The sequence below is a fragment of the Mustela putorius genome, unplaced genomic scaffold, assembly GCF_011764305.1.
Source record: "Mustela putorius furo isolate JIRA1106 unplaced genomic scaffold, ASM1176430v1.1 tig00000083_pilon_pilon_pilon, whole genome shotgun sequence".
Classification (NCBI taxonomy): domain Eukaryota; kingdom Metazoa; phylum Chordata; class Mammalia; order Carnivora; family Mustelidae; genus Mustela; species Mustela putorius.
The window spans coordinates 31,789,395-31,815,967 of NW_025421273.1; the positions used below are offsets into that span (position 1 = coordinate 31,789,395).

At 36.7% G+C, this 26,573-nt stretch overlaps 1 protein-coding gene across 8 annotated transcripts in view; it reads left to right on the plus strand.

Moving 5' to 3' along the window:
- The window catches only part of TBC1D19 (TBC1 domain family member 19), a 167,557-nt gene that overhangs the window by 19,496 nt on the left and 121,488 nt on the right, over window positions 1-26,573 (plus strand). For 4 of the 8 annotated variants that reach the window (XM_045076235.1, XM_013061521.2, XM_004762651.3 and 1 more), the window contains exons 2-4: window positions 19,920-19,992; window positions 21,245-21,290; window positions 25,097-25,172. In XM_045076235.1, the coding sequence (XP_044932170.1) occupies window positions 19,920-19,992; window positions 21,245-21,290; window positions 25,097-25,172 (195 nt within the window). Of the gene's footprint in view, window positions 1-19,919; window positions 19,993-21,244; window positions 21,345-25,096; window positions 25,173-26,573 lie in introns of all 8 variants that reach the window. The other 4 variants (XM_045076252.1, XM_013061522.2, XM_045076248.1 and 1 more) reach the window with 4 other exon arrangements.

A 26,573-nucleotide genomic window follows, 5' to 3' on the forward strand; every position in this document is an offset into this window, starting at 1 on the left:
GTGCAAATGGATTCATTGAGAACATGTTTATGAAGTACTTACTATGTGATAGTTATTGTGCTGATTCTTAGGGTACAGAGATGAAAGACACTTAGATTCTGGAAAACTTGAAATCACTACTGTGAATTTGATGGTTCCTTAATACTTAAAGACTTTTCTTTTTTTTTAGTATATGTGCTACCAAAGCGAGCACAAGACTTTTCTTTAAAAAAAAAAAAAAAGATTTTATTTATTTATTTGACAGATTGAGAGCACAAGTAGGCAGAGAAGCAGACAGAGGGAGAGGGAGAAGCAGGCTCTCCACTGAGCAGGGAGCCTGATACAGGGCTTGAACCCAGGACCCTGGGATCACAACCCAAGCTGAAGGCAACCACTCAACTGTCTGAACCACCCAGGTGCCCCTTTGAAGACTTTTCTGATGAGATTTATGGTGATGTTAAAGAATGTTACTTTTTGATATTATTTAATGAAATGTGTCCACTGCATCACTTAATATATTCAAAATGATCAGTGTATAATGTTATGAAATCATGTGCAGATAGAAGATTGATTCAGAGTGCAAGGTAGAGTGATACATGTTTATGTAATAAAGCATGAAAACTTTACTGAGGTTCAGATACTATTGTGCAACTAATTTTTAGGGAACTTTTAGTCAAATTTTGATATACTATCACAGGAGAGTATCTACAATATCTAAAAAGATATTAAAATACTCTTCCCTTTTCCAGTTACATATCTGTGTGACACTGATTTTTTTCATATACATCAATCAAAATAACCTAGTGCTGCAAATGGAATATCACAGCAGATTGAAGTTTCCAGGCTGTCTTCAGTTAAGCCAAACATCAGAGATTTGCAGAAATGTAAAACAGTGCCTCTTTTCTCACTATTTTTGTATCTGAAAATACAGTTCTTTGAAATAAAAATATTTAGGGCAGGGGTGCCTGGGGGACTCAGTCAGTTAAACGTATACCTTTGGCTCAGGTGTCCTGGGATTGAGCCCCGCATTGGGGGGGGGGGGTCCCTGCTCAGTGGGGAGTTTGCTTCTGCTTCTCCCTTTGCCCCTCCCCTGGCTTGTGCTCTCTCTCTCTAAAATAAATAAATAAATAAAATCTTAAATAATATTTAGGCTAATATATAATGGGCTAAAGTGTTATATTTACCATTTTTTACCATTTTTAAGTGTACAGTTCAGTGGCATTCAGTACATTCACATTGTTGCACAGCCATCAATAAGCACCCATCTCCAGTACTTTTTCATCACAGTAAGAACTGTGTAACCATTAAATACTAAATCCATTCCAACCTTCCCCATAGCTGCTTACAGCCAGCATTCTACTTTTTGAATTTGAATTTTTGAATTTGAATTTGACTGTTCTATGTACCTCATATAAGTGAAATCATATAGGATTTGTCTTTTTTGTGACAGGCTTATTTCACTTAGCATAATGTTCTCAAGGTTCATCCATGTTGTAGATGTGTCAAGATTTTCTTCCTTTTTAAGGGGAGAGTGGTATTTCATTGTGTACACATATCACATTTTGCTTATCTGTTCATTTGTTTGTGGATACTTGGGTTGCTTCCACATTGCACTTATTGTGAATAATACTGCTGTGAACATGAGTGTATAAATAAATGTTCAAGTATGTACCTAGAATTGAAAGTGCTGGATCATGAGATAATTCAGTTTCTAATTTTGGGGGTGGGGAATTTCCATACTAATAAACAAATAGGTTTTTTTCTGTTCTAATTTCTAATGCTATAAATATCAGTAGATACAATCCACATAAAGGAAGTGCTCTTATATCCTCAATTTTTAAGAGAGTGAGCATCCTGAGGGTTAAAAGTTTGAGAATCAGTGGTCTAGTGAAAGGAGTGAAGTAGAGAGATCTGTTAGGAAGTTACTATAAGTAGATAAGTTGCTTATAGAAGAATGGGAAGGGTAGTATGAAGAATCTGTCATATGAAGAGAACTTGGGAGAATCTGGAAATATATGTGACCTTGAGAAAAGAAGCTTTTAGAGAAGACTCAGTGGCTTTCTTTGAATATTTGAAGGTCTCCTGTAGAAAAGGGATTAGGTTTATATTTTGTGACATTGTGTGTGTATGTTGTGGGGGGGTGTGATGGTGGCAGATGGTATGAGGAATCAATTTTAGCTCATAATAAAGAATTTTCTAAGGTAATAATTCGAAGATGGAACTGGCTAAGGTAGGGGTGTAGTGGGTTTCTAAACTAGAAAGCTGGTGTAGAGTTTTGTTGAGTGTTTTTTCTTTTCTTTCTTGTTTGGTTGGTTTCAGGAGTAGAAGTTAGTGATTTATGTGTCTGATAGCCATTTGTATGTCTTCATTGGAGAAGTCTCTGTTCATATCTTCTGCCCATTTTTTGATATGCTTGTCTGTTTTGTGTGTGTTGAGTTTGAGGAGTTCATTATAGATCCTAGATATCAACCTTTTGTCTGTACTGTCATTTGCAAATATCTTCTCCCATTCCTTGGGTTGCCTCTTTGTTTTTTTGACTGTTTCCTTTGCTGTGCAGAAGCTTTTGATTTTGATGAAGTCCCAAAAGTTTATTTTCGCTTTTGTTTCCTTTGCCTTTGGAGACATATCTTGAAAGAAGTTGCTGTGACTGATATCGAAGAGATTACTGCCTATGTTCTCCTCTAGGATTCTGATGGATTCCTGTCTCACGTTGAGGTCTTTTATCCATTTTGAGTTTATCTTTGTGTATGGTGTAAGGGAATTGTCGAGTTTCATTCTTCTACATATAGCTGTCCAGTTTTCCCAGCACCATTTATTGAAGAGACTGTCTTTTTTCCACTGTATATTTTTTCCTGTTTTGTCGAAGATTATTTGACCATAGAGTTCAGGGTCCATATCTGGACTCTCTACTCTGTTCCTCTGGTCTATGTGTCTCTTTTTATGCCAGTACCATGCTGTCTTGGTGATCACAGCTTTGTAGTAAAGCTTGAAATCAGGTAACGCGATGCCAAGACATACAAATGGCTATCAGACACATGAAAAAATGTTCATCATCACTAGCCATCAGGGAGATTCAGATTAAAACCACATTGAGATATCACCTTACACCAGTTAGAATGGCCAAAATTAACAAGACAGGAAATAACATGTGTTGGAGGGGATGTGGAGAAAGGGGAACCCTCTTCCACTGTTGGTGGGAATGCCAGTTGTTGCAGCCTCTTTGGAGAACAGTGTGGAGATTCCTCAAGAAATTAAAAATAGAACTTCCCTATGACCCTGCAATTGCACTGCTGGGTATTTACCCCAAAGATACAGATGTAGTGAAAAGAAGGGCCATTTGTACCCCAATGTTTATAGCAGCAATGGCCACGGTCGCCAAACTGTGGCAAGAACCAGGATGCCCTTCAACGGACGAATGGATAAGGAAGATGTGGTCCATATACACTATGGAGTATTATGCTTCCATCAGAAAGGATGAATACCCAACTTTTGTAGTAACATGGACGGGACTGGAAGAGATTATGCTGAGTGAAATAAGTCAAGCAGAGAGAGTCAATTACAATATGGTGCCACTTCCAGTCCGTGACGGCGACGAGAGAAGAATTAGGCACAAACAAGTCAGCTGCAAAAGACTGGGAGCAGGGGACAACAGTCGAAAAGGACTGCTGCCACGAGCAACTCCACAGTCTCACTTTTATTAGATAGAAAACAATAGCCAACAGAAGGATTGATGAAGGTCACACGTTAGTCACAGTCACGTCTTGCAGGCCAGCAAGGAGGAGGGTGAGGTTTATAGTTAACCAAGCACATTCAAAGGACTCATCTAACTAACAACGAGCACTTCTGGGAAGAGAAAGGAGCAATCACGAAAAAGGGAAGCAGGCGGTTTTCGTTCCACCCTGAGCTGACCGGGTGTTCCGGGGTGCTCGGCTTCCCTGAAGCAGGCAGTGTTCGGCCCTGAGCGAGCATCCCCAGCTGCCCAGCTTCACGGTCGTACATCGTCCTTCTCCCCAAAGACCTGTTGTCAGTATCAGTGTTTCTTAAGGCCATATCTAAATGTGCTTGGCAACTAGTAAAATCCTCCAGGGGTTACAGTTTAAGTAACAAATTGTTCCGAGGGGCAGCAGCAATATGGTTTCACTTATTTGTGGAGCATAACAAATAGCATGGAGGACATGGGGTGTTAGAGAGGAGAAGGGAGTTGGGGGAAATTGGAAGGGGAGGTGAACCATGAGAGACTATGGACTCTGAAAAACAATCTGAGGGGTTTGAAGTGGCGGGTGGGTGGGAGGTTGGGGTACCAGGTGGTAGGTATTATAGAGGGCACGGATTGCATGGAGCACTGGGTGTGGTGAAAAAATAATGAATACTGTTATGCCGAAAATAAATTAAAAATAGATTTTAAAAAAAAGAAGTTAATGATTCATCATTTACATACTTACATATAACACCCAGTGCTCATCATAACATGTGCTCTTCTTAATATCCATGACCCATTTAGCCCAACACCCACCCACCTCTCTTCCAGCAACCCTCACTTTGTTCTCTGTAGGTAAGAGTCTCTTATGGTTTGCCTTCCTCTCTGTTTTTACCTTATTTTATTTTTCTTCTCCTTCCCATATATTCATTGGTTTTATTTCTTAAATTCCACATATGAGTGAAATCATATAGTATTTGTCTTTCTCTGCTTAGCATTTTGCTTAGCATAATACACTCTAGTTGCGTTCACATTATTGCCAATGGCAAGATATCATTCTTTTTGATGGCTGAATAATTTTCCATTGTATATAGCTGTACCACATCTTCTTTATCCATTCATTAGTCGATGGACATTTGGGCTCTTTCCATAATTTGGTCATTGTTTATAATGCTGCTATAAATATCGGGGTGCATGTGCCCCTTTGAATCAGTATTTTTGTATCCTCTGGATAAATATGTAGTAGTGCAATTGCTGGGTTGTAGGGTAGTTCTATTTTAAACTTTTTGAAGAATGTCCATACTCTTTTCCAGAGTGGCTGCACCAATTTGCTTTCACACCAACAATATAAGAAGCTTCCCCTTTCTCTCCTTCATCACCAACATCTGTTGTTTCCTGTGTTGTTAATTTTAGCCATTCTGACAGGTGTGAGGTGGTATCTTATTGTGGTTTTGATTTGTATTTTACTGATGATGAGTGATGTTGAGCATTTAAAAAAATTTTTTTTTTATTTTTTTATTAACATATAGTGTATTATTAGCTCCAGGGCTACAGATCTGTGAATTGCCAGGTTTACACACTTCACAGCACTCATCATAGCACATACCCTCCCCAATGACCATAACTCCACCACGCTCTCCCTCCTCCCCTCCCCCCAGCAACCCTCAGTTCGTTTTGTGAGATGAAGAGTCTCTTACAGTTTGTCTCTCTCCCGATCCCATCTTGTTTCATTTATTCTTTTCCCCCTAAACCCCCCACATTGCATCTCCACTTCCTCATATCAAGGAGATCATATGATAGTTGTCTTTCTCCAATTGACTTATTTCGCTAAGCATGATACCCTCTAGTTCTATCCACATCATCGCAAATGGCAAGATTTCATTTCTTTTGATGGCTGCATGGTATTCCATTGTGTGTGTGTGCGTGCACGCATGTGTGTATATATAAAATATATACCACATCTTCTTTATCCATTCATCCATTGATGGACATCTGGGTTCTCTCCATAGTTTGGCTATTGTGGACATTGCTGCTATAAACATTCGGGTGCACATGCCCCTTTGGATCACTACATTTGTATCTTTAGGATAAATACCCAGTAGTGTGATTGCTGGGTCATAGGGTAGCTCTGTTTTCAACTTTTGAGGAAGCTCCATGCTGTTTTCCAGAGTGGTTGCACCAGCTTGCATTTTCCACCAACAGTGTAGGAAGGTTCCCCTTTCTCCGCATTCTCTCCAGCATCTGTCATTTCCTGACTTGTTAATTTTAGCCATTCTGACTGGTGTGAGGTGGTATCTCATTGTGGTTTTGATTTGTTTTTCCCTGATGCCGAGTGATGTGGAGCAATTTTTCATGTGTCTGTTGGCCATCTGGATGTCTTCTTTGCAGAAATGTCTGTTCATGTCCTCTGCCCATTTCTTGATTGGATTGTTTGTTCTTTGGGTGTTGAGTTTGATAAGTTCTTTATAGATTTTGGATACTAGCCCTTTATGTGATATGTTGTTTGCAAATATCTTCTCCCATTCTGTCAGTTGTCTTTTGGTTTTGTTAACTGTTTCCTTTGCTGTGCAAAAGCTTTTGATCTTGATGAAGTCCCAGTAGTTCATTTTTGCCCTTGCTTCCCTTGCCTTTGGCGATGTTCCTAGGAAGAAGTTGCGTGGCTGAGGTCGAAGAGGTTGCTGCCTGTGTTCTCCTCAAAGATTTTGATGGATTCCTTTCTCACATTGAGGTCCTTCATCCATTTTGAGTCTATTTTCGTGTGTGGTGTAAGGAAATGGTCCAGTTTCATTTTTCTGCATGTGGCTGTCCAATTTTCCCAACACCATTTGTTGAAGAGACTGTCCTTTTTCCATTGGACATTCCTTCCTGCTTTGTTGAAGATTAGTTGACCATAGAGTTGAAGGTCTATTTCTGGGCTCTCTATTCTGTTCCATTGATCTATGCGTCTGTTTTTGTGCCAGTACCATATTGTCTTGACAATGACAGCTTTGTAATAGAGCTTGAAGTCTGGAATTGTGATGCCACCAACTTTGACTTTCTTTTTCAGTAATCCTCTGGCTATTCAAGGTCTTTCTGGTTCCATATAAATTTTAGGATTATTTGTTCCATTTCTTTGAAAAAAATGGATGGGACTTTGATAGGGATTGCACTAAATGTGTAGATTACTTTAGGTAGCATAGACATTTTCACAATATTTGTTCTTCCAATCCATGAACATGGAACATTTTTCCATTTCTTTGTGTCTTCCTCAATTTCTTTCATGAGTACTTTATAGTTTTCTGAGTATAGATTCTTTACCTCTTTGGTTAGGTTTATGCCTAGGTATCTTATGGTTTTGGGTGCAATTGTAAATGGGATTGACTCCTTAATTTCTCTTTCTTCTTTCTTGTTGTTGGTGTAAAGAAATGCAACTGATTTCTGTGTGTTGATTCTATTTCGTGACACTTTACTGAATTGCTATACAAGTTGTAGCAGATTTGGAGTGGAGTCTTTTGGGTTTTCCACATATAGTATTATATCATCTGCAAAGAGTGATAGTTTGACTTCTTTGCCAATTTGGATGCCTTTAATTCCTTTTTGTTGTCTGATTTTTGAGTACTATGTTGAATAGCAGTGGTGATAATGGACATCCCTGACGTGTTCCTGACCTTAGTGGAAAAGCTCTCGGTTTTTCTCCATTGAGAATGATATTCACGGGGGGGTTGAGCATTTTTTTATGTGTCTGTTAGCCCTTTGTTTGTCTTTTTTGGTGAACTCTTTATTCCTGTTTTCTGCCCTTTTCTTAACTGTACTATTGTTCTTTTTTTTAGGTATTGAGTTTGATAAGTACTTTATAGATTTTGGATATTAGCCCTTTATCCTATATTTCATTTGCAAATATCTTGTCCCATCCCATTGGCTGCCTTTTAGTTTTGTTGATTGTTTCCTTCACTGTGCAGAAGTTTTTTTATCTTGATGAAGTTCCAGTAGTTCGTTTTTGCTTTTGTTTCCCTTGCCTCTGGAGATACATGTAGAAAGAAGTTGCTACAATCAAGGTCAAAGAAGTTGCTGCCTGTGTTCTTCTCTAGGGTTTTGATGGTTTCTTGTCTTACATTTAGGCCTTTCATCCATTTTGAGTGTATTTTTGTGTCTGGTGTAAGAAAGTGGTCCATTTACATTCTTCAGATGTTACTGTCCAGTTTTTCCAACACGAATTGTTGAAGAGACTGTCTTTTTTCCATTGGATATTCTTTCCTGTTTTGTTGAAAATTAGTTCACCATAGAGTTGTGGGTTACCATTTCTGGATTATCTATTCTGTTCCATTGATTTATGTGTTTTTGTGCCAGTACCGATTACAGATTTGTGATAGAGCTTGAAGTCCAGGATTGGAGGCTACCAGTTTTGGTTTTCTTTTTCAACACTCCTTTGACTATTCAGAGTCTTCTGTTTCCATACACATTTTAGAATTTTTTTTCTAGCTGTATAAAAAATGCTGGTGTTATTTTGATAGGGATTGCATAGAATATGTAGATTGCTTTGGATAATATAGACATTTTAACAATATTTGTTCTTCCAATCCATGAGCATGAAATGTTTTTACATTTCTTCATATCTTTAATTTCTTTCATAATTGTTCTGTAGTTTTTGGAGTACAGATCTTTTACTTCTTTGGTTAGGTTTATTCTTAGACACTTATGGGTTTTGGTGCAGTTGTAAGTGGGATTAATGCCTTGGTTTCTCTTTCTGCTGCTTCATTATTGGTGCTAGAAATTCAACAGATTTCTGTATGTTGATTTTATATATTATGACTTTGCTGAATTCCTGTGCGAGTTCTAGCAATTTTTTTGGTGGAGTCCTCAGGTTTTCTACATTGATTATCACATCATCTGCAAAGAGTAAATGTTTGACTTCTTTCTTCCCAATTGGATGCCTTTTATTTCTTTTTGTTGTCTGATTGCTGAGGCTAGGTCTTCTAGTACTGTGTTGAACAACAGTGGTGAGAATGGACATCCCTCTCATGCTCCTTACTTTAGGCAGAAAGCTCTCAGTTTGTCCTCATTGAGGATGGTATTAGCTGTGTTTCTTTCATATGTGGCCTTTGTGGTGTTGAGGTATATTCCTTCTATCCCTACTATCTTGATGGTTCTTATCAAGAAAGGATGCTGTATTTTGCCAAATGTGTTTTCTGTATTTTTTGAGAGGATCATATGGTTCTTAAACTTCCTTTTATTTATGTGATGTGTCACATTAATTGATTTGCAAATACTGAACCACCTTTGCAGCCCAGGAATACAGCCCATTTGCTCATGGTAAATAATCCTGTTAGTATACTCTTGAATTCAGTTAACTAGTCTCTTGTTAATTGAATTCAAGAGTACATTAACAGGATGATGATGATGATGATTTTGCATCCATGTTTATCAGGGATATTGGTCGATAAGTCTCCTTTTTTAGTGGGGTCTTTGTCTGGTTTGGGGAACAAGGTAATACTGGCCTCATAGAATGAGTTTTCAAGTTTTCCTTCCTTTTCTATTATTACTATTTTTTTAAATAACTTCAGAAGAAGAGGTATTAATTCTTTTTTAACTATGTGGTAGAATTCCTGTGGGAAGGCATTTGGCCCTGGACTCTGGTTTGTTGGGAAATCTTTTTTTTTTTTTTTAATTATTATTATTTTTTTATTTGACAGATGGAGATCACAAGCAGACAGAGAGGCAGGCAGAGAGAGAGAGGGAAGCAGGCTCCCCTCTGAGCAGAGAGCCTGATGTGGGGCTCGATCCCAGGACCCTGGGATCATGACCTGAGCCGAAGGCAGAGGCTTTAACCCACTGAGCCACCCAGGTGCCCCAGTTGGGAAATCTTTTATTGCTGATTCAGTTACTTTGCTGATTATGGATGTGTTCAGGTTTCTATTTCTTCCTGCTTCAATTTTTGTAGTTTATCCAAATAATTTATTCATGTCTTCCAGATTACCCAATTTGTTGGTATATAATTGCTCATTCTCTTATAATTGTTTGCATTTCTTTGGTATTGGTTGTAATCTCTCTTCTTATATTTGTGATTTTATTTATTTGGGTTCTTTCTTTTTTCTTTTTTTAAGTCTGGCTTGTGGTTTGTCAATTTTGTTAATTCTTTCAAGGAACCAGCTCCTAGTTTCATTTATCTATTCTCTTTCTCTCTCTATTTAAATTTCTGTATCACTATTTCTGTTCTAATCTTAATGATTACTCTTCTTTGGCTGATATTAGGCTTTATTTGCTGTTCTCTCTCCAGCTCCTTTAGGTGTAAGATTAGGTTGTATATTTGAGACTTTCCTTGATTCTTGAGGAAGGCCTGTATTGCTATATAATTACCACTTATGACTGCCTTTACTAATACCATTGTATTACCTATGAAGTCACTGTTTGTGTAGATTGTCTGTGTTTCTTTCTAATATTTGTTGCTTTTGGTCTCTGTTTCCTGCTCCAAAGGTTTTGGACTGTCATGTTTTCATTTTCATTTACTTCCATGTATTTTTTAATTTCTTTTTTTCCTGGTTAACCCATTCATTCTTTAGTAGGATGTTTTTTGACCTCCGTGTATTTGTGGTCTTTCCAAATTTTCTATGACTTCAAGTTTTATAGCGTTGTGGTCTGAAAATATGCATGAAATAATCTCAGTCTTTTTGTACTGGTTGAGGCCTGATTTGTGACCCAGTATGTGATCTTGTTTTTTATTGATTCTGACACCCATGTTCTTTGATTGGAGCATTTAGTCCATTTACATTCAGAGTAATTATTGATAGGTATGAATTTAATACCATTGTATTACTTATGAAGTCACTGTTTGTGTAGATTGTCTGTGTTTCTTTCTAATATTTGTTGCTTTTGGTCTCTGTTTCCTGCTCAAAGCATCCCCTTAATATTTCTTGCAAAGCTGGTTTAGTGTTCATGAACTCCTTTAGTTTTTGCTTGTCTTGGAAACTCTATCTCTCCTTCCATTCTGAATGACAGCCTTGTTGGATATAGTATTCTTGGCTGCACAGTTTTCCCATTTACCATGTTGAATATCATTCCATTTCTTTCTGGCCTGTCAAGTTTCTGTGGACAGGTCTGCTACTAACATTGTGTGTCTGCCCTTGTAAGTTATGGACCTTTTGTCCCTAGCTGCTTTCAGAATTCTCTCTTTATCTTTGTATTTTCCAAGTTTCACTATGATATGTCTTGGTGTTGACCTGTTTTTGTTGATTTTGAGGGGGCTTCTGTATGCCTCTTGGACTTGAATGCCTGTTTCCTTCCCTAGATTGGGAAGTTTTCAGCTATAATTTATTCAAACAAATCTTCTGCCCCTTTCCCCTTCTCTTCTTCTTCTGAAACTCCTATGATATGGATATTACTGTGCTTTGTGGAATCACTAAGTTCCCTAAGTCTGTATTCAGGATCTAATAGGTTTTTTTTCCCCCCTCTTCTTTTCACCTTCATTATTTTCCATAATTTTATCTTCTGTATCACCTGTTTATTCCTCTGTTTCTTCTATCCTTGTTATGATTACGTCCAATCAGTTTTGCATCTAGTTATAGTATTTTTTAGTTCAACTTGACTAGCTTTTAGGTCTTTTATCTCCTCAGCAAGGGTTTCTCTGATGTCTTTTATGCTTCTTTCAAGCCTGGTTAGAATTGCTAGTATTCTTATGAGTGTTGTTCTAAATTCTTATTCAGGTATATTGCTTATATTTGTTTTGAGCAAATCTTTGGCTGTGATTTCTTCTTGATCTTTCTTTTGGGGAGAATTTCTCCATTTTGTCATTATGTCCAGATTATGTCTTTTGCATATTATGAAAGCTTGTTATGTTTCCTGCTCCTGAGAGTACGGTATTAAGAAGGGGGTCATACACTGTCCAGGGCCTGGCACTTCAGGAAGTTTTTCTGTGTGCACTCTGCTTTTGTGTTTTGGTTTCTCTTTCCCACAGGTCAGTCCTCTGCAGAGTTCCTCCTTGCTTGCTATGAGGGGTCTTTGGACTTTTAACTAGGTGTGCTTTGATTTGTTTGTTAAGATAAGCCTGAAAACAAACAAACAAACCCTGATGTAAGAAAAGAGAAAAGGAAAAGGAGGAACAACAAACAAGCAGACAAAATACTATAAGCCTGATTCCAAAGAAAAAGAAAGAAGAAAAAAAGATTAGGAAGAAAAAAGAAAAAAACAGCCTGATCCAAAAAATGAGAAAAGGAAACAAAGCAACATACAAACAAATGAACAAAACCTGTAAGCCTGATTCCAAAGAAAAAGGGGGAGGGGGGAAAAAAAAAAGTCTGGTCCTATTTCCACCAGAACTGAAACTGATGCTTTAGAACACTCTATGCTCTTTTGATTTGGTACTTGCAAAGAGCCTGTGTTGGTCCTCTGGGGGAGAGACTCACTGCATTGGCTCGCAGTCAGACCTGCCCTGGTAAAGATGCCCCTCCCAGGCACAGGGGGCTGAGGTTTGCTGTAAGCGACTCCAGCCTCCACCAGGGGCACTGTGTTTCTCTTTGAAGTCTGATAGTGCTGGTGGGCAGGGTGGGGTGTGGTGGGGAAAATGGCATCACCCTGCTCTTTCTTCCCCAGAGAGGGGAATTCAGGGGTGAGATTATTCAGAAGGCCCTCATAGAAAGGAAAACAATCTGCCCTCCCCACCCCTGAGGTCCCAGGCTTCTGTCAGATTCCTGCTCAATCTGTCTGTGCCCAAGCCATTGTTCTCCTATGTTTTATCTATGGAGTGTGGCTGGGATTCAAAACTCCAAGTCTTAAAGGAGGAGAGCCTCACGGCACTGTGCCTGACACTTCTCTGTCTCAGAAAAGCAGTTGCAGGGCCACACTGGTGCCTGGAGTCTATGGTGAAGCACCGCGAAAAACTGTGATCAAGTTATCTGCCTTCTAAGTGAGCCTCTGTCCCAGCTTGTTCAACAGCTACTCAGTGGCACCTGGTGGGCCTTTTGTCCTTGGAGAGGCAAGGGACCCTTTTCCAAATGTACTCCAGGAAGGACCATGTTCTCTCCCAGTGCGACCTAAGGAATCCCCACCCACAGCATCTTGCAGGAACCCTACCTGCTGTTCTCCTCCCCTCTCTCTCTGACTTATCTCTGTGTAAAGGGCTCTCTTCCCTCTATGGTACAGTGGCTTTTCTCTTCCCCAATTCGCATCTCTGAACCTTGCATCTCCCTCTAATTGTACAGATTATTTTCTTAATCTTATGATCAGTTTCCTAGTTGTTCAAAATGATTTGATGTTGGCCCAGCTGTGTTTGAGGGATGAAGAAAGTCCAGGGTTTCCTTGTTTCTCAGCCATCTCAAGTCTTGCCCTAGTTTAGAGTTTCTAAGTTAGAGTTTCTAAGCTAGAAAAACCACTTGGAGAAGAGTTTTATTAAATGGTTAGCTGACCTAGAAGAACTCTGTAGCTTCATTTAATCCTGAAATTCTGTGAGTCTTCAGACACAGAAAGATGAAGTCTAGGATTTGCATGAAGGCATAGTGAGAAGTGGAGAGGATGGGGCCTCTTTAAAGGGAGTTAAAAGATCCTTGCAACCACCTTTTTAGACATACTAGGCCCTGGTTGTACTTCATGGAATATTTAGTCTCAGGTTACCTCCCAGCTTCTTGGACTCAGCCACAACATCAGCCACTTTCCTTCTCATTTTCTTTACTTACCAAGTTTAGAAATTTAAGATTGCTAGTGGCTAATGCTTGGATTAAGATTATTCTGGTAGAAGTAGAAAGAAACTGAATTCATGTGTGTGTGTCAGGGGCAGGGACGGTCATGTGTTTTTAGAGTACAGAATGGTGGAGGATGTCAGAAATGTCAACATAAATAAATGGGTGACGAATATATGCAGGGTAATGTACATGCTTGCTGGATCTCATGTATATATATATGTGTACACACACACACACACACGTATATATATATATACTTTAAGATTTTATTTATTTGACAGAGAGAGAGAGAGTACAAATGGTGCGGGGGGGTGGTTGTGGGCAGAGGGAGAGGAAGAAGCAGGATCCATGCTGAGCAGAGAGCTTGGGGGACAGGGGCTTAATCCCAGGACTCTGGGATCATGACCTGAGCTGAAAGCAGAAGCTTAACCAACTGAACCACCCAGCCACCCCTGGATTTTATTTTTTATCATATTTTTACTAGCTCTTATAGTGAGTTATAGGTGTTTTGTTTAAAGAAAATGTTAAATTTTGTTGTAAATGTTTAAAAAACCTCTATCTCTAGTTACTCCCTCCCTGCTAGTCTTTTACATTCAGTCCATTGTCATCTGGATAGCTCATATTTTATAACACAACTTTAATTTTCACTGGAATTCCCAACTAAAAATAACTTTGAAAAATTTTTTATTTAAGATTCACAATAACCTAGTTTAGGTATTACTTTCCCTGTTAAAAAAGTAAGGAACACTGAGATACAGAGAGGTTAAATGACTTGATCTAGTTGAGAGATAATTCAAGGTCTTCTGATGCCAAATCCTATCCTCATTTAGTCCCAAATAGTTTTAAAATTGTGCTTTGTTATACCCAAGGACTCAGAAAATGTCCTATTTATTTAAAAATTCTTAATTTGAAAAGTATATTAAGAAACACCACTCTTTCAAATGCATTGTTACTATACTAAATACTTCATAATCCACTGTTGTGCTTCCAAATTAACTTGTCTCTAGATAAGTCCCAGGAAAAAAACCTGTTCCTTTCATCCTCTTCATATATTAGAGACACTTATAGATGTGTCATCAATGAGCAAGGATATAATTCTGCACTGGTCTTTCAAAATATTTGGATTTTGCAGATGTGCACTCATGGTTCATTGTGCAGGTGAGGATATTACTTCAGGTAGTAGGTAGAGTGAAGGTACAGCTGCTCAACAGAGTCTCCCTTCATGGTATACTGCCACAATGTGGGACTAGTGAGCCAGTGACACGTCATATGATAGTAATATCATGATATGTGTAGTTCTGCAATCATAAGCATAAGAAGCTCTGCATCTGATTTTTGTATTTATGAAAACTAGTATCAGTGATTTGTTTTCTTTTTTAAAAGATTTATTTATTTATTTAGAGAGTGATTGGGAGGAGAGGCTGAGGGAAAGGGAGAGAAAGAATCTCAAATAGACTCCAAGCTGAATGTGGGGACTGACACAGGGCTCAGTCCCACAACCCTGAGATCATGACCTGAGCTGAAATCAAGAGTTGGATGCTTAACCGACTGAGCCACCGAGGCGCCCCTTTAGTGATTTGTGTTCAAAATAATTATTTCCAAGTACTCTTCTTTTGAGTTCCTGTAGCAGTTTAATTTGGGAATGTGCTGAGATTGCCAAGAAGGCTATTAAAAGTGCAACCATTTATCTCTGTGTATTAAGACTATTTATGTTGAGCAACCAAAAAAAAATACAAAACAAACTGGATATTGAAGCTAAATCTACACATTTCTAACATAATTATACCTTAGCAATAGAGAATACTCATTTTCATTGTCTATTAGTATCACTTTCAATGTGTTCATATAGGAGGGTTTTTTTTTTATAGTGAGGTTTTTAATTGGGTTCAGATTTCATTTGAAAAAATTGTTATGCTGCTAAAACATGTTTGAAAACTGCCTTACCATGTTGTCTTCCTGTCACTGGCCTGCTTTTGATTTTCAAATTTGTCAATTTTTTTTTTTTTTTCAGAGTGTGAGTGGGGGTATGAGGCAGAGAGAGAGGGAGAGAGAGAATCTCAAGCAGGCTCCATGCTCAGTGCAGAGCCTGATATATGGGGCTCAATCCAATGACCCTGGGATCATGACCTGAGTTGAAATCAAGAGTTGGATGCCCGGGCGCCTGGGTGGCTCAGTGGGTTAAGCCTCTACCTTCGGCTCAGGTCATGATCCCAGGGGCCTGGGATCGAGTCCCGCATAGGGCTCTCTGCTCAGCAGGGAGCCTGCTTCTCCTCATCTCTCTCTCTGTCTGTCTCTCTGCCTATTTGTGATCTCTCTCTCTGTCAAATAAATAAATAAAATCTTTAAAAAAAAAAAAAAAAAGAGAGTTGGATGCCCAACCAACTGAACTGCCCAGGCACCCCAAATTTCTCAAGATTTTTATAATTATGTTGATTATGAATTTGGTTTGCCTTTGATTAAAAAATATATCTAAGAGGTCTAGCAATCTTAAAATACTGAAAATGTTTAGAAGGAGTAACCATTTTTTTCTCTTAAAATTCTTTTAATTTTGCTGCCTTAGAGTCATTTCCAAATAAACACTTGTAAAAGAAAGCCTATTTCCTTTTGCTTTGATATTTTTGAATAATGAGCAAGGTTTTGCAGCTCTTAAAATCCTAGGGATAACAGACTGGAAACCAGTCTCCTTAATTAAAAATAACTTTTATAAAGTTCCTTGTTTATTTGGGAGAAAACTGGATAAAAAGGATAGAATGTGATTTGATCAATATAATTTTGCCAAGCAACAGTTAATACTGAGTTAATACTTGAGATACAAAAATGAAATCATGGTCCTTTGAATTTAAGAGTCAAAAAGAAAAATAGGTAGGCTGAAAATTACAATATAATCTGATGAGTGCTGTAACAGAAGAATGAACTGTACTATCTTTGTGGGGAAGTGATAGGAACAAATTGATAAAGGAGGTGGTATTTTGAGAGATGTCTTAGAAACTAGTAGGTATTTGTCAGGGTGGTGAGGGAGCACTTGCATCTGAAGAGCAACATGAACAAAAGCCTGGAAACCTTAAAATATGTAACAGTTGGGGGATAATGTTGAATGTAGTTCACTACATAGTGTAGTTCACTATGACTAGAGGCAGGGTGTCTTGGGGAGAGAAAGTGTGAAAAAAGAGAAGATGTTGTTAGTTTGGTGGAAGAGCAGCTGATGAATTTGGGGAGATAAACTGGTCTATATTGTGAAGGACCAAGTGTGCCCTGTTGAAAAATTTAGATTTCTTGTTTATGCTATGGAGATTTGCAGTTAAGAAAGCCTTATGTTGGGCGCCTGAGTGGCTCAGTGGGTTAAGCCGCTGCCTTCGGCTCAGGTCATGATCTCGGGGTCCTGGGATCGAGTCCCACATCGGGCTCTCTGCTCAGTGGGGAGCCTGCTTCCCTCTATCTCCCTCTCTGCCTGCCTCTCCGTCTGCTTGTGATCTCTCTCTGTCAAATAAATAAATAAAATCTTAAAAAAAAAAAAAAGCCTTATGTTCTTATGTTTAGGAAGAAAATGGCAGAGGATAGATTAATAAATGGAGAAATTTGTTCATTTATTCAATAAACATTTATTGATAACCTACTGTGTGAAAGTAACTATTCTAAGAACTTGAGCTATTACAGTGAACAGAAAGACAAAGATATCTGTTTTAGTGGAGCTTATCACTTATAATTTAGGATGACAGACAATATACCAATAAATATAGTAAGTACATTAATCATATGACATATAAGGAGATAATAAATATTAGGAAAGAAGGTAGACTAAGGGAGTGTAAAAATGCCAGGTGGGGAGTAACTGCAATTTGAATGAAGTGGCAAGACATGGTTGGAAGCTGTTACAGTGGTCCAAATGAGAAATGATGAGGACTTAGGCTTAAGTGTGGGACTTTAGAATGAAGAGAAGGAATAAGTTGGGAGACATATTTTTCTTTTTCTTTTTTGACGCTTTTTATCCTAACATAAAACACAGAAACTATATAATACAAACTTATAATGTAATCAGTTATAAGATGAATGAACTTGTAACAACCACTCTGGTAAAAAAAAAAAAAATGAAACTTTGCCAGCCACACAGATCCCTCAGTTTGCTCCATCCCATCACAATCACAAACTCCTCTCTCCCAAGCAATCTCATCTTTGTGGTAATCACTTTCCTGAATTTACCAAATGTAGATCCCTCACATGAAGACACTCTAACTTGGTCTTGCCCATTTAAAAAGTTTAAACTTTTTTTTTACTTTTAAACTTTTTTTTTGAAGATTTAGTTTGTTTATTTATTTATTTGAGATTGAGAGGGCTTGTGTGAGCCAGAGGAGGAGCCGAGGGGAAGGAGAAGGAAGGGAAAAGAATCTCAAGCTGACTGAACGTGAAGCCTGGCATGGGATGAGTGAATCCTATGACTCTGAGATCATGACCTGAGCCAAACCAAGAGTCAGTTGTTTAACCGACTGAGCCACCCAGGCATGCCTAAAGAAGTTTATTTTGATATCTTTTTAAATCTATAGGTTTTCTCCTTCCCTTTGTTTTCCATATACTTTATGAGCTGAAGAGCAGAGACAGTTGACCTCTAAAAGATTTTATTTATTTGAGAAAGAGACAGTGAGAGCATGAGTGAGGAGAAGGGCAGAGAGAGAAGCAGACTCCCCGTGGAGCTGGGAGCCCGATGCGGGACTCAATGGGACTCCGGGATCATGATCTGAGCCGAAGGCAGTTGTCCAACCAACTGAGCCACCCAGGCATCCCGACATTTGACCTTTAGAACAACTTGTTATTGTGGATTTTTCTGATTGTACCCTCATGGTGCAGCTTAACATGGTCCTCTGTCCTTTGTATGACTTGTAAATTGACAGCTGTACTAGGGGCTTGATCAGACTGAGGTGTCATTCCTTTGGCCATTACTATTAGCAGTGGAATGTTTGTTAAGTTTATTAAGAAGCACATAATGTCTGGTTGTCTTTTGCATTATTAACAGCTGTTTCTGCCCAATGCCTAGAATTAGTAATTTATTAGGGGCTGTAAAATGTTGATATTCATTACATCTGTTTTAGTTATTATCTGGAATACTTTTATCAAGAGACATTTCCCCTTATCTATTATTTAGTTATCCTGTGATGCAGTTTCTATAGGAAAGATAAGATACATGCCTTTTCCTTGATTTTTTGATTTTCAAGGTAATACATTGGTTCTTATTACTCTATCAGTATTTTCTCCTCAGTATAGCCTTGTCTGGAAAGGGGTGCTGGTTGGCCAGTGTCAAGAATTCATAGGTCCTACGCTGCCACAGTCTTTTCAGACCTCATCTGCTTTATTCACTTAGGCAAAAACCCCTCTCAGTTTTAGCTCCTGTTCTAAAATTGGCCTTTGATATGTTCCAGTGAAAACAGTGTTGGCTATTTTGGGGTCTTGCTGTTTTCACATCCATCACATATCCCACTGCTTCCTTCTGCTTTTTCTTGCACAAATGCTAATACCATACAGGTCTGTAGCTGTTGGTTTGTCCCCAACTGTTTGTATTTTAAGTTTTATCATGAAGTTTTGTAAATATTTTCCATGGGATTTGGGTTTTCCTATTGAGTTGCTTGGTCTGTTTTTATGTGGAAATCAGGGAGATTAAAAAACAAACAAACAAAAAACCAAAACCAAAAACCCACCCAAACCAAAAAATAACTCACTGCTTCCAATGCCATCTTCCCAGAAAGGGGTTGAATCTTTGTGGAGTTAGAGTGGAATCAAGAATAACTGAAATTTCTGACTTAGAAGATCTGGTGCATGGTGATTTCATAGATGAGGATTAAGAAATAGAAGAGAAGGAACAAATTATGAGTGGAAGATAAGATCAGTTTTTGATTTCTTAGGTTTAAAATGCTTATTGTGAATTATCCTAATATTAATACCTTCTTAAGGAATAGACTTTTAGAATTTGATAAAAAGAACTAGGTAAAAGAGCAACGCTTTGAAAATAATCAAAGACATTATAAATGGGAGAAATTACTACTTTTTGTTAAAATTACAGTGTGAAAAACCAACAGAATAGGAAGCATGCACTTGAAGATAAAGGAGACATTAGTGAACTAATAGTTTTATGTGCTTTCCATAAATATGCATAGCAAATGAAGGTGTGCATTGAGCAAGACATTTACATTGAGGAAGACACTTTTTGAAGGTCTATATATAAGGGAGGCAACTGGGTTTTTGGTCATTAGGTATAAATGCTACTGTATATGTTTGATATAATATTAAGAGAATTTATAAAATCTGAGTATTTTTCCTATTAGAAAAAATAGATGTTAATTATTCACAAAGGTAAAAATCCTAGGTAAAAATGTTAAGTATTAGACTGCAGTGTACCATTCCAGATACTGTATTTTAAGAGTAGGTGGAAAAAGTTTTCTCTCTTAAGAGCTATTCTAGATAATTCTAAAGTGCTCTGGCTTCAAAAATGAACTTTAAAAATTGTATGCACATTTAGACACTTCTTTTTAAAAATTTTCCTTCATATCAAACAATGGCTTCCTTTTGACCTCTGTCTTTTCCTTTCTTCTTTTTCTTCTTTCTAAAATTAGGCCAGTCTTCAGAGACCTGAGATTAAACTTCAGTCACTAAAAGAAGATATTAAGGAATTCTTTAAAATATCAGGTTTGTAAGTTGCTCCCCCACCCTAATTCTTTAAGGCAAAATAAGAAAATACTTTATTTGGAGGGAATATTTTATCCTTAAACTTCTAATTACTTATTCAAAATTGTGAAACAGTGGCTGGATAGGTTTCTGTTTGAGGAGAATTAGAACTTTCAGATATTTCAATAAAATGCTGCAAAAATCCAGGAACGCTGTGGGAATCACTGCATTAAAGTAATCAGTTTTGAATGCTGCTTATTATTTCCTGATAAAAATACATCCTGAATGTATGAAGAGACTCCCCCGCTAAGTACTTCCTCTTTACTTTTTTTTTTTTTAAAGATTTTACTTATTCATTTGACAGACAGAGATCACAAATAGGCAGAGAGGCAGGCAGAGAGAGAGGAAGGGAAGCTCCTCCAGGACCCTGGAATTACAACCTAAGCCAAAACAGAGGCTTTAACCCACTGAGCCACCCAGGCGCCCCATGCCCTCTCTTATTTTCATTTGTGGCTTCTTTTTCTTCTATACTTCTTTCCCTTCTATACTTTTTCCCCCCTCCTCTTTTCTATTCTTTCAAAGAAATGAAAATCCTGATTTCTTTTAGAACAAGAAAAAGTTCCCTATTCTAACCTTTGCACATGGAAATTGAGATGTTAAGTGGTTTACTTACCCAGAAAAGTTCTAATTAGCAGCCAAGCTCACTGGTCTGATGGTACCTCATAGTAATGTTTGTTTTTTTTAATTTTTTCATTTATTTGCAGCGTAACAGTATTCATTGTTTTTGCACCACACCCAGTGCTCCATACAATCCGTGCCCTCTCCAATACCCATAGTAATGTTTTTGTTCTTCGGGAGTTTATTGACTAGTTAGTTGTAACTAATTGCTTATGATCTATCTTTGTCAAGGGCCTGGCTATTTCTTGCCCTTCCCTTGGTACATTCCTGATAGACTGGTAGTACAGTAGCCATTTCTCTTTTGGTATTCATTGGGTACCTTAGCAATGGAAGAAGGATTTCTCCCATCTTGAGAATATGGTGCAATAGTTTTACCTAAAAAATAGTGTCATACTGATAATTTTGTACTCAGTATTTGCCAACAGAGTGAATGTATAGGAAATAATTCCTTAATAACACACAGCAATTGGCAATTGATAAAGTTCTTCCACAAATGAATATAATGTTAGAGTCTTAGTGAGATAAATTTAATTATGTTGTATGCTTATTTTTAAAACTAATATGTTCATATATTTTATTCTTTTTTTAAAAATAGGTTGGGAGAAGAAACTTCAGAATGCTGTTTATAGTGAACTGAGTGTGTGAGTTTTTCCTACGTATTTTGAGATACTGTTATGTTTAGCTGTATTTACTTTGTAAGTAATGAATATAGTATTGCTATGTACACTCATTATATTGTTATTTTTCATTAGTATGTATATAACATTTCATGTAAGTTAATACATTTAAAAATCAAAGTCTTGCCTGAGAATGAATCATTAATAAGTGTTGTTTTTTACACCAATATTTTTATATTAACAATTCATTTATCTAGTATAGTAAGGGAATTAAGCTAATATTTCAGATAACTGAAGCTTATCAATATTCTTTTTATTATTGCCATTTTGGATATTACCCTTTTTCTATCTTTATAAAGCAACCATTCTAAATATAAAATATAATTAACTTCCCTTTTTTTTTTTTTCAAAATTGGTGTTATTAGGAAAAATCAATGTTTTTGTTAATGTGGACTTGCCCTCAGAGTGTGTATATAACTATTTGTTATTATAAAGAATAAAGTTCTAGAGTTAGCTTTTATAGTTTATTCAATATCCCATTATTCATCACTTATTCATTGAGCACCTACCATGTGCTAGCACTGTGCTAGGCACTGGGAATATATTATAGAACAAGAAATCGATTCCTACATTCATGGAGTTTATAGTCTAATTGAGTTCTTATGTCTTTTTCTTTTCTTTTTTTTTTTTACTGCTATCAATGCGCTTATGTCTCTAGCATTCCCTAGATTCTAACACTTCTGTTTATAATTGCCCCTTCTAATCTGCTGTTAACTAGGAAACAAGATAACCCAGTTTATCAAGATTGTTTTTAAAAATAAAGAGACTCAGATGAAGGCCTGTGGACCTGTGCTTAAACCCACATTTAAAAAACTAGTATTTACTTCTTTACTTATCACCATTTTCCCAACAGATTTACAAATTCTTAAATAATACTGTATTTAAGTGCTATCTGTTAATGGAAGTTGACTGTGACCATACCCCTGGTACTAGTCACCAAGGAGTAGATGTTTATCATGATAAGTAAGGTCTTAAATGTACAGTATGTATAGAGATGGCACAGGTTACTTAAACTAATATAGTTTATATATACAGTTTATAATTTAGTTTATAGTTTAATATAGAACATAGTGATTTATCTCTGCCTATTACACAGAAAGCTTGTAACTTTGTCTTTATGTCCAGTATTGGTGGAATAAAAGCATCTGGTTCTGTGTAATTACAAACAGTGAATTCTCATCTGAGGAGATATTACTGGTGATTGCTATTTTTGTCTAATCCATTCCTGAAAATTGTTCTGTGAGTGAACAGTGAGTGCCTTTTTACTTGATGGGAAGGACAATATTTCATTCATTGTCTTATTTTCAGTATCCTAATAGACATTAAATAAATATTTTTAATAAGTTGTTGGGATTTTTGAAGGAGTAAGTAATACCTTTTTTACTCGGGTTCTGCAGAAATTGAGAAATAACATAAGACATAAAGGCAAATGGGTGATCAAAATTATACTTTTATTACTGGTGAAGACTAGATAAGAGGACGTAGCTTAATGCAAAAGCAAAATGAGTCCTTTAACTGAACTCCAAAATTAAATAGACTTACTTTCTAGTTAAATAACATTGGTGAGCATGGTCAGTTTATTATTACAAAATTTAAAAGTTGGATAAGGCACTATACCTCTTCTGTGGTATAACAAGTAAAGCCCTAGAGAGAAGCCAAGAATGTTACAGTAATGGAGCTCTTTTCACAGGGAAGGACATAGACAGGGTGGAGAAGTGTTTCCACTAACATAAATCAGAAGAATAAAGTGGACTTAGTATATTGTGTTGCATTTTTCATTGGCAGAAATCATTAGATGGACAAGTGAAGAATGCAAAAAATAGAGTAGAAGAATTCACTAGGTTAAGTAAAAAAAATATGCTCTTACCTAATAAAGGTGTAAACACATGAACTATACAGATGATACATGAAAATTGTTAACTTCATTTTAGAAAACATAACAAAGATTTTTGTCCAATTCTTGTTTAAAAGAGAGAGAAAAAATTTTGTATTCTATTATTTACCTGAAACTTTAATTGTAGGCTAGGTTAGTTCTTCCCACTTCATATTGACTACTTAATTGGAGCGCCTGGGTTCAGTCTGTTAAGTGACTGACTCTTGGTTTTGCCTCAGGTCATGATCTTGGGATCATGGGGTCAAGCTTATTTAATTATTGTTGTGTTAATAGTTAATATTTAATAGGTAATTTACATGATTAAATGATATTTATGTAAGCGCTGTGCTAAGCACTTTAAATATATTGCCTTATGGAATGTTATCTTCACAACAACTCTGTGATTGTGGAATTTTTTATTACAACCATTTTACAGAAGAGAAAACTGAGACTTAGTTTTTTTTTTCATTTGAATGGGGAAAGATGATTTATTTAGGTACATGGAGTATAGATTTTAGTGGAAAAAACAATTATCTAGAAATAATTAGTTAGTGAAACTGTTTTAGAGATTGGATTGAACAAGTTGCTTTTTCTATTCCAGATGTGTTTCCTTTGGACGTTTGAGCTTTTTACTCTTAAGTCCTGGGATAAGTATAATTAAGCTTGGTAGATCATAAACACTTTATGTGTTGGTGTCCCACTTTGGATGAGACATTTCTTGAAAATTCAGTGTATGGTTTTTGAGTATTGGAACATGGTTGCTTTGCTGTAGGTACAAGTGTTAAGACTAATTTTGATAGGAGTTATTTGTTCCTATGAAAGAGACTGGAATCTCTAAATAAATGTTGAACTGTTATGTTTTCCCATTGTGCTTTCTGTGATTTCATGTAACTCTGTGTCTCAATCATTATATTCCAACCATTCTGGCTTTTTCTGATTTTTAAACATTCTAAATGTTCCTAACTCAGGGTCTTGCCTGAAATGTTCTTGCCTGGAATGTTCTTCCCCTAGATCTTTGTATGGGTTGGCTCCTTCTCACTTATGTCTTAGTTCAAGTATTAGCTCCCATAGACAACTTTCCTTCCATATCACTTGTCTCATTACCCCACTCTCATTTTCTCATGGCATGTATTACTACCTGATATTGTTCCATCAATTTGTTTCTTTTTATAATTATTGACTGTCTTTCTTCACTAGAATGTTGGGTATATGAGAACAGGGGATATTGTCTCAATTGCCACTGTATACTTAGTACCTAGAATGGCTCAAATATTTGTTGAATAATTGTTTTCTTAATAAAAACAAGATATTTTGAATTTGAATATAAAGTTACATAGAAAACAGAAAGAATCCATAAGACATTAACATTTTTAAATTCTATTAAATATGTGGAGTATATATTAGAACATGGCTCATTTGAAAGATAGTATTTATATTATTATTTCAACTATGTAAAAAATATATAATCATATTGAAAAGGAAATTGGGAGAAATGAAAACAGTTGATATGTTAGCAAGTTCATGGATTTTTATTCAGCCTTAAAAAATTCCTCTAAATGTTAACAATATTTTTATGCTAAAAGTAACAGCTCTGACAATTTTTACATGAGCATTTACAAAGCTCAGTGATTTTAAAATTACCTCAAATTATGAATTCAGATTATTGTGCAATTCAACTTTTTTTAACAAGTGATTAAATTTCTAATCTAAAATTACAATACTAGTAGGATAAGAACACTTTGTTATGTTGTTGTGCCTTCTATAAACAGAAAATATTGCTAACAGATATTCTGGTTCACTTATGACATGGACCACAGAGGTAAGTAATTTCTAACAAAGAAAATTAATTATTTATCAAGGTAATGCACAATATTTAGCAGGCTCTTTTTGTCCATAGGTTTCCTTTACCTAGTCACCCTGCTGCACCTCCTGAACATCTGAAAGAACCTTTGGTTTACATGAGGAAAGCACAGGTTGGCTATCGTTCATTTCAATTTTATTTTCCATGCCAAGTTGTATAATACAGAATGGAAGATCCTTATGGACATCAGGAGTATATATTATCTATTGTATAGTAGCCTGGGTAGGACCCACTCCGGCAATCTGAATAGTATTTACATGCTCTTCCTTTTTACTCTCAGTAACCAAGAAGCACACAGTTATCCTGAAAATGTTGAGTAGGAGGAGAAAAAATAATGTACCATACTGGCCTAAAATTGTAAATGTGATAAAAGTATTATGTGACCATTTATTTCTCATGCTCTTTGATAGTAAAAGAATGAGATGGGAATGAACTGATTCACTTTTCCTTTGAAATATTGGCTTTTGAAGCCAGTGATACTGATACTGTATTTGAAATTGGTTTGTCTCACAGCAGGCTTGCTATTTACTAACTGTATTCTGTCACAGAACTCAAATGAACCTGCTGAAACAACTAAAATTCACTTTAAAAATGAAATTTTACACAGAAAACTGTAAAGAACTGTTAAAATAGAAACACATTCTGTCACATGCCCTTGACCTCTAGACTGTTTTTCACTTCAGCAGGGCCTCGTGCACCTGCCTATGAAGTAGCCTATGAGGTAGCCTCTGAGGTAGCCTCTGCGAGCCTTCCTCAAGGCACTGAGTGTGACTCTCTGCCACTGCCAAGGTGTTTAATGGGCACCACAAAGTGGACCTTTCTCGATCATAGTCTCAGAAATTATCATGAAAAGTTTAAAATATATCCCAAAGAACTTCCATGAACCCATCACTCAACCTCAGTTATCACAGTGGTTCGTTTTGCTCCTGGGAAATAATCTGCTGCTTTGAATTATCATCATTCAAGCATTGGATGTGTGGCAGCTCTTTTATTTATCAACTTTTATTTTCATTTAAAAAGCTCTCAAAATCAGATGGTTAAAGGAAGCAATAACATGAAGATATTTGAGGAAATATGTAATATATTCTTATCTCTGGGTGGCACCCTTAGGTCTAGCAATCAGACAGTATTATTGATATGTCATAAAGCATAATCATTAAATGATACATGTGTGATAAGATAGTTTGCTCTTTTGTTATAAAGATATAAACTCAAAAAAGTAAAAAGGTTGGGTATGAATATTTTTTTGGTGAAATTTGAAAATTTCCAAAGGGAACCAGTTTTAGCATATTAAGTGTGAGAAAGAAGTTGCTAAAGTTATTTTCCTATCATGATGGAAAAGAAGTAGTAGAGAGGTAAATAATAGGTCCATTCTTCAAGCCCACTGCAGTTGCTGAGAACACATATGATGGGTAAGTATATGTATTGTGTATATATTATGCTACTCCTCTCTTTTCTTCCCAGACTTACCCACTAACTCAGGGGTTGGTACACCATAGCCCCTGGGCCAGAT